We start from the raw sequence: 8,523 nt of genomic DNA, 5'->3' as shown, positions 1-8,523 counted from the left end.
CTATCCTTGTTTTTCTCCCCAATATATACACTGAGAAAACGGTTTGTTTGATTCAAATACGCAGATTTATTTGAAATGAATCAAAAATATTTATTTAATGTTAACAAATTTATTTAATATAAATATACTTACTTTAAATATAAATATATTACTTTGAACCAAATACTACTTTGTTTTGGTTTATTTAATCGAATCGACTCATTTATTTCATTTAAATAAAGATTTGTTAACTATAAACAAATCTCGCTTTAAGTAAATTACGCTTGGTGTCGCTATAGTCGCCACTTATTTTGTCCCGCTAAATTTCGACATTCCAAGATATTGTTTATATACTTTATTTCCAGACCGGTAAAACGAGTAAGCGTCTTTTCTTATTATTAAAATGGAATAATTCTTATTGTGAAGTGTAATAATTAAAAGTTTATAATGGAACAATTATTGGAAGACTGGGATTTGTCGCATTTGTGGCCTATTCTTGAAGGTAAGAATATTGTTTACATTTGAATTTTTGTGACCAACCTCTGTTTCTTTTATATTTATTTTATTATAATATTTATTTGCCTATTGATCTTAATGAAATTATATTTTTTGTGGTTGTGACTTATTATTTTTATTTTTTTCATTAAAATTTTTTTTTATTATTTCATGTAGTCATTGGAACGAAAAAAAAAATTTCTTAACCTAAAATCTGTGTCGCTTAGTAATAATTTTTTTACAAAAAATTTTCAAATGTGCTATTGAATATAAAATTTGTATATTTTATAATAATGTTGATTTATTGTTATAAAAAAATATACTACTATTAGTTATAATACTAATAAAAATGCTACTTAATTATAAAAGATATAACTACAGCGTATCGGATTACGGCCTGTAAGTAAATCTAGTTGAGTTTTAAAATAATACTTTTGATTAATTGAACACTTTCTTTTTTCCAAAATAAAACTTCAATCACGGTCCAGAAAATGGAGTGACTGAAATTAATATTTTACAAGAGCTATTAGAAAATAGCCATGAGCTTGAAAAAATTGTCAAAATTATGGGCACAAGACTGACGTTGCGACAAAAATATCGTGAACTCGTAGGTTGACAATGCTTTGATTCTATTTATAAACCCAATTTTTACTTTTTTTTTTTTTTTTTAAATAAAATAATTAATTAATAATACTTTTATTTTTTTTTTGTTTATACAGGTAGAAAAAAGTAAAGTTCCTGACATTAATGCTTTGCCTTCTACAACAGGTGCAGTCGAGTTAATTGACATCGTTCAGGGAAATCTGCAATTTGATTCTACTGGTCTTTTTCGAGAGATTAGTTCGTCTGGTAATCAAATAATTGTTATCTCATCACGACCCAGTGTTTGGTTTTATCACTAATATAATTATTTGTAAGACGGATGATATATATATATCTATATATATATATATATAAGAGATTCCTATCTACATAGTCACTCATCACGATATCTCGGGAACCATCAGACCTAGAAACTTGAAATTTGGTAGGAATAGTCCTTTCGCCGAGTAGAGGTTAGCTAAGAACGGATTTTACGGAATTCCACCCACAAGGGGGGTTGCGGGGGCGTTAACAATGAAAAATTCCCGTTTTTAAACTATAGCTCCTATCGACACCAAACTTGGTAGGAATCTTCTGTAGAAGATGTAGAAATAATCTATGAATGAATTTCACGATATTTCACCCCCCCCCATGGGGGCTGCGGGGGTGACTTTGAACAATGAAAATTTTTAATTTTCAAGCTAAAGATCCTATCGACTCTAAATTTGGTAGAAATCTTCTGTAAATGATGTAAAAATAATTTATGAACGAATTTTACGATATCTCACCCCCACAGGGGTTGCGGGGGTGGCTTTTAACAATGAAAATTTTTAATTTTCAAGCTAAAGGTCCTATCGACTCCAAATTTGGTAGAAATCTCCTGTAAGAGATGTAGACATAATCTATGAATGAATTTTACGATATCTCACCCCCAGAGGGTTGCGGGGTGGCTTTTAACAATGAAAATTTTTAATTTTCAAGCTATAGCTCCTATCGACTCTAAATTTGGTAGGAATCTTTTGTAAGAGATGTAAAAATAATCTATGAACGAATTTTACGATACCTCACCCCCATAAGAGGTTGCGGGGGTGGCTGTTAACAATGAAAATTTTTAATTTTCAAGCTATAACTCCCATCGACTTCAAATTTAGTAGGGATATTACTTTTACCATGTAGAGGTCAGCTAAGAACAAATTTTCAGAAATTCCATCCCCAAAGGAACTTGCGGGAGCGTTAACAATGAAAAATATAGGAGCTGTTCTATAGGTAGATTGACTCATCACGATATCTCTGGAACTAAAAGACCTAGAGACTTGAAATTTCGTAGGAATATTACTTTTACCATGTAGAGGTCAGCTAAGAACGAATTTTAAGAAATTTCTCCCCCAAAGGGCTTTGCGGGGGCGTTAAGAATGAAAAATTCCCGTTTTTAAACTATTAATCCTATCGACTCCAAATTTGGTAGGAATCTTTTGTAAGAGATGTTGAAATTATCTATGAACAAATTTCACGATATCTCACCCCCATAAAGGGTTGCGGGGTGGCTATTAACAATGAAAATTTTTAATTTTCAAGCTATAACTCCCATCGTTCTCAAATTTGGTAGGAATCTTCTAAAGTGATTTCAAAATGATGTAAGAGCGAATTTTATAACAACCTACTCTCAAAATGGATTGCAGGGGTGGGTGTTAACAATTAAGATTTTTAATTTCCAAGCTATAGCTTCTACAGGTTTTAAATGTGGTAAGAATCTTTTGTATGTGATGTAGGAATGCTATAAGAGCGGATTTTATGATAGCCTACTTATAATATGGATTGCGGGGGTAGGTGTTAACAATTAAGATTTTTAATATCCGAGCTATAGCTCCCGCAAACCTTGAATTTGAAAATACTTTTGATCTACCCACCTCCTCCTACACATCTACCTCATAATTCTTACGCATTTAACATGTCGCGATATCAATTGTTGCCCAGAAATTATCCTTGAGGCAATAATTTTTTCTATTGACTCAAGAAAATTTATTTGTTTAAAATGGTGTTCTCGGTTAAAAATATTTTAATAATTTCAAGGTTATATATTTTTCAGCGTATTAATAACAAAATAAATTCACATATGATGTTAAATTCAGCTAGAAATATCTTTTCTCGAATTCTGACTTCAAAAGGGATTACGCGTATAAATACAATTCTGTAAACGCCCAGCAAAGCGGGCGGGTAACAGCTAGTATATATATATATATATATATATATATATATATATATATATATATATATATATATATATATATATATATATATATATATATATATATATATATATATATATTGGTGGTCCGTATGTTGGGTTTTTTGAAATATTTTTTCACGATAGTTCAAAATCGGTTTAAAATCTATAAAAAAAAAATCATGCCAAGTTATAGCTCTTAATTTTAATATTAACCCGCGCCCCCCGACGGTCAAAGTTTTAAAGGAAAATAACATGGGAAAAGTTATATTTTTACTTTGGAATTTTTTACGTCATAAACTAACCAACAAGTCACATCAAAAAATATTTTTTCTAATGCAAAATTTAACGGTCTACAAAAAAGGTCTCTTATCATTTTTTGATAATTCTAACGGTTTTGACGATATTCGAGGTCTAAATTGAAACTATAATCTTTTTCATAGTTTTTTCTGTTTTTTTGGTCATTTAGTAGTTCATAAATCATGAACCGGTTATTCTTTATAATCTCATTGGATTTTTTTGTTTAGAAAATTTTCAAAGTAACTGTAACTTTGAAATAATAGTAACACCAATTCATTTTTTTAGCCTGAACTGTCGAACATTTTAAAGATTTTTAACTTTTTTTGGATACAAAAGAAATTCGGGACCTATTGTCTCGATTTTTATTGTTATTGGTACAAATATCAACAAACTCCAATTTCAAATTTTGATTTCTGGTTAAAAACATTTTAGAAACCGATCATGCCGCCATCTATTAGATTTTACTTCAATCTCTAACACTAAAATTAATTCTCAGATTACTCATAACCTACATTTATTTCTCAGCTTGATCAAAATCGTTCAATTACTAGTACTGATGCCTTTTTGATATATAAATAAATTTTTTGAGTTCATTTATCCGATATTTAAGTAATCAGTTAAATATGGAGTTATCACGTTTACGTCAAAACATTTTTTTGATTGGTGATGTTGACGTTCAAATCGTAGGTAACAAATTACCATCGAAATTGCAAGCTTTGAAAGTGTTATTTTTTTATACACGTATTTTAAATAATACTATCACAGATAGTGTTGCTGCAGTGATTGATGAAATTATTGTGTTTTGGACGAAAGCTCGAATTCCCGTTCAAGATGTGCAAAGATGTCGAGATTGAAAAAAGTTGAAAAACCTGTATGATGAGTGGCGCATACTTCTTAAACATAGAAATCGGAGTGAAGTTGCTGTGAAAAAACAAAATGAATTTTCATGTTCATTAAAAAAATTATTTGACATCGCACCGTCAAATGTATTTGAAATGGTTGATGAAAATTCCAAAGAATTCTTGAATAATCAGAGATCAGATGAACGAATTGATTTTATTGCAAATATTAAGACGAAATACGATGACGATGAAATTGGTGTTAAAAAATTAGAGAAACAATTGGATTTCGAAAAACGAAAATTGGAAAGTGAAAAAGAAAAATCATTATTTGGTAAATTATAATAATCAACTTACTCATTGATATTTTATTATTTTATAGTGAAGATATTTTTTGTCTTATCATTATCCTTTTTTGTAGACAAAAACGTTGAACTCTTATCAAGCCAAGGAAGTGCTCAATCAGTCTCTAGTGGAGAAGTATACATTCCAACTACTGCCGGCCAATTTAAATCAAGAAATATAAGAGGAACTCACAATATTTTCAACGAAAGAGTTGTAGCTACTTTTGACCGTTGTAAAGTAAGCGACAGAGATGCTGTGTTTATAACTGCAGCTATTTGTCAGTCGCTTATCGATTTAAAATTATTAGAAGTGGATATTAATTCCATTATTGTCAATCGATCATCTATTCGCCGATGTCGGCTTACTATGCGAGAGTCAAAATCAATAGAAATAAAAAAACATTTCCAAGACTTAAAGTTATCATGTATTGTTGTACATTGGGATGGAAAATTATTACCTAATTTGTTAAATACAGAAACTGTTCATCGATTGCCTGTAATAATTACTTCAGAAAGTAAAGAAATTATTAGGTGTACCAACGAGTGAAGATGGAACTGGAATGGCACCAGCTTCTGTAGTTCATAAGACATTATGTGACTGGGGATTCGACATATCTGTAAAAGCAATATGCTGTGACAATACTCCTTCAAATTTAGGCCTTCGTAATGGTGCTGCTGCATTACTGGAAAAATTGTTAGAAAGAGATTTGTTGTATCTTCCATGTAGGCATCATATATTTGAAATAGTCCTAAGATATGTCTTCGAAGCTGTTTTTCCAAATACTGTTGGTGCTAATGTTCCACTTTTTATCCGATTCCAAAAGCAATGGGGAGATTTAAATAAACTCAGTTACAAAACAGATTTAGATGATCCGAAAAATGATAATATCTTGACAAATGAAAAAATTGAATCTATTAGAACTTTTTCGACTGAAACTCTTGCATCACAACTGCCTCGTGATGATTACAAAGAGTTATTAGAGCTTACTTTAGTTTTTATCGGTGTCATCCCTGAAAAATTTAATTTTCGTAAGCAAGGAGCTTGTCACCATGCACGATGGATGGCAAAAGCCATTTATATATTGAAAATGTACATGCTTCGGGAGCAATTGTCATTGAAAAATGGTGAAGATAATAAACTACGGCAAATATGTGTTTTTGTGACAATGGTTTATGTTAAAGCTTGGTTTTCGTCGTCAAATAGTGTCAAAGCTCCTGTTATGTCCACCCAAAATTTTTTCTTTAAATTTAAATCACCCGCGCAGATGGAAGACTTCTTCATGCGCGAAAGCCACAATAAAATATAAGCTACGCGACTGCTGGTTGACTAGCGGGGACTTCTGCAATCTCAGCACCGCGAGTATTTAAAAAGGCGATCAACAGCCAACGCCTTGTCTTTGAGCAATTAATTCGACTTCCGCGTTTAATTGACGGACCCGTGCCTTGTAAAAGTCCTTTATCTTAATTTGCGCTGCACTTAAGACGAGTTCAGACTCGGTTCAACCGGCAGGCCACGTATTAGTTATTAATTAAAAATCTAGAGAACCGGAATCTCAAAGTTCTAATTTGCCATGCACTTAGGCGAAAATCCGGGCAGTAAGTTTAAATAAAATATCTCTAAAAGCTAAATTTGCGCACTTTACTCTACGGGGGACTGGAGGACGTTAGCTCAATTAAATTACTAAAATTCATTAAAGTAAATTACTTAAAAATCAATTTGTGAAAGTGTAAGTTTTAATGTTTATAAAAATAAATCTCAATAAAAGTGAAATCAGTTTTCAACAAGTTATTTTATAAAATAAGAAGCCCGTAATATAAGCAGCCCAAATCCATCCTACTCCATCCGCTGCGAGAACCAACCAAAGGGCCCAATCAAGGAACAGGCGCTAACAGCTGCCCTAAAACCACGGATCTGACCATCAATAAAGTTCCTGCAGAGAGTAAGTACATCTAGTCTCATAAAAATCCGTCAGTCTCAAACGAAGGCGTGGTAAGTTCGTATCTCGAAAACGTCCCACATAAATAATTAAAACAACGGAATTAAAACCTCCGTTGCGTATTCTTTAAACTGTTAGTCCAAACCTCCACCGTTTACGCTACCGCTCTAAAAACGCCCTTGGACATAACATAAAGAACACTGGTGGCAGCGGTGGGATTCGAATACAAAATTATTTAACTTTTTTTGAGAAAATCTTATAATCTCTGAATATTTTCTTTTCTATTTAAATTCCACTGTCTAAATAAATTCAAGTCTAATTGTGTTCAATTTTGAAATTTTAAAACTTTTCAAAAACATTTTTTTTTTCCTTTTTAATCATTTTCGTCTTATTCTCAAAATTTTAAATTTTTCTTTAACCTTTATCTAAACCAATAACTCCCGAAATTTTATAAAATTTGGTTTTTCTTCATATTTCTATTTTTATTCAAAGGAGTTATTGAATATTTAATTATATCATAGATATTATTTTCATCAAGTAGTCTAAAATTACAATAAAGAATTCGCTTACGTTTCTTTATTCGAGGTGCGGCTTGTCTTGTACGGACTTGCACCAACATTCTTGGTCAGCAGAAATTATTGAAATTTAGAAATATTTTTTTTCGCTGATTTTGCAAATAAAAATAGTTGTAAAAATTTACAAAAAGAAAGGGGGAACTTTTTTTTTAAAAGACTCCAACAACTTTCGTTCGTTATTCATTTTATCTAAATCAAATAAATTAAAATTCTCTTAGAACGAAATTCGAGTATTACAAAATTTTCTCTTATATTTCGACATATTTTAAATTTCATAAATTCATATTTTACAAAAATTTCCTTTGTCCGGAATTCTTTTTCAAAAGGTTATAGAACTCAACTAATATCGTTTTGCAATCGTTTTTTTTTGAACTAATATACTGTTCTCTAGACAATAAAATATCGCAAAAGGAATTCGCTGACGCGTATATGCCCGAGTTGATTAACACCAAACGGAATTTGCAATCTCAACTCCTGTCAGCAAAATTTATTTTAACTCGGTATCGAAGAAAAAAAAAATTTTTTTTGCTAACTTAACAATATCAACATTAAATTTTAATTATTTCGAAATTTTGAAAATTTTTTTTATCCCTTACATTTACACTACATTTTAAGAGAAGTGTGCTGTGAATCTAGCACCTCCTCTGACAAAACTCTCACAGAAGTTTCGTAGTTCTGGAAAGGTGCTTTAATTAGCACTTTCTTTTGCGAAAGAAGCTCTCACTTAACTCTTGGGAAGGGTGCTTGAATTTAGCACCTTCTCTTGACCACACACTCACAAGGGTATAAATCAAAATTTAATATTTGTATAATTGTAATACTAACTCGCACTAAATATAAGAAAGCTATAATCCTTTATGATTGATCGACCAAATCATAATTTCGCGATTCAAAATTTTCGAATAATCTTACTATTTCAGGTTGAAACCGATATTTTTTTTTGAAATTCTAAAAGGTCGATAGAGAGAGTAGACGGTTGGGCTATCGATACCATCTGAAAAAGATACATTCCGATTTCGTTAACGGCAGAATATACCACCGTCCTCTCATCGAAACTAAATATTGGGAAGAAGATACGGAACCCGCGAATAAGGTAGTCGACAACCAGGTTAGCGGTCCGAAGATCCTAGAAAACGTTAAGGCAATCTCGGAAATTTACGAACAAATACTAAAATTTAGACAAATCTAAAACCCTATCCAGGCTACCCCCCTAAACCCGTCTACACGACATCTAAATCCCCATTGCAA

The 8,523-nt window shown here is 31.4% G+C and overlaps 1 protein-coding gene across 1 annotated transcript; it reads left to right on the top strand.

Moving 5' to 3' along the window:
* The first annotated feature begins 352 nt into the window (after positions 1 to 352).
* On the top strand, positions 353 to 1,376 carry LOC141537161 (uncharacterized). The gene is made up of 3 exons (XM_074258006.1): positions 353 to 481; positions 963 to 1,085; positions 1,198 to 1,376. The coding sequence occupies exons 1-3, from the start codon at positions 427 to 429 to the stop codon at positions 1,374 to 1,376; spliced, it is 357 nt and encodes a 118-aa protein (XP_074114107.1). The 5' UTR covers positions 353 to 426.
* Positions 1,377 to 8,523: the final 7,147 nt, after the last annotated feature.

The sequence above is a fragment of the Cotesia typhae genome, unplaced genomic scaffold, assembly GCF_013202065.1.
Source record: "Cotesia typhae breed Kobodo isofemale line unplaced genomic scaffold, CoteBio_Ctyphae scaffold_70, whole genome shotgun sequence".
Taxonomy (NCBI): Eukaryota; Metazoa; Arthropoda; class Insecta; order Hymenoptera; family Braconidae; genus Cotesia; species Cotesia typhae.
Note: the sequence above shows the minus strand (reverse complement) of the source record. Positions and strands in the feature narration are given on the sequence as shown.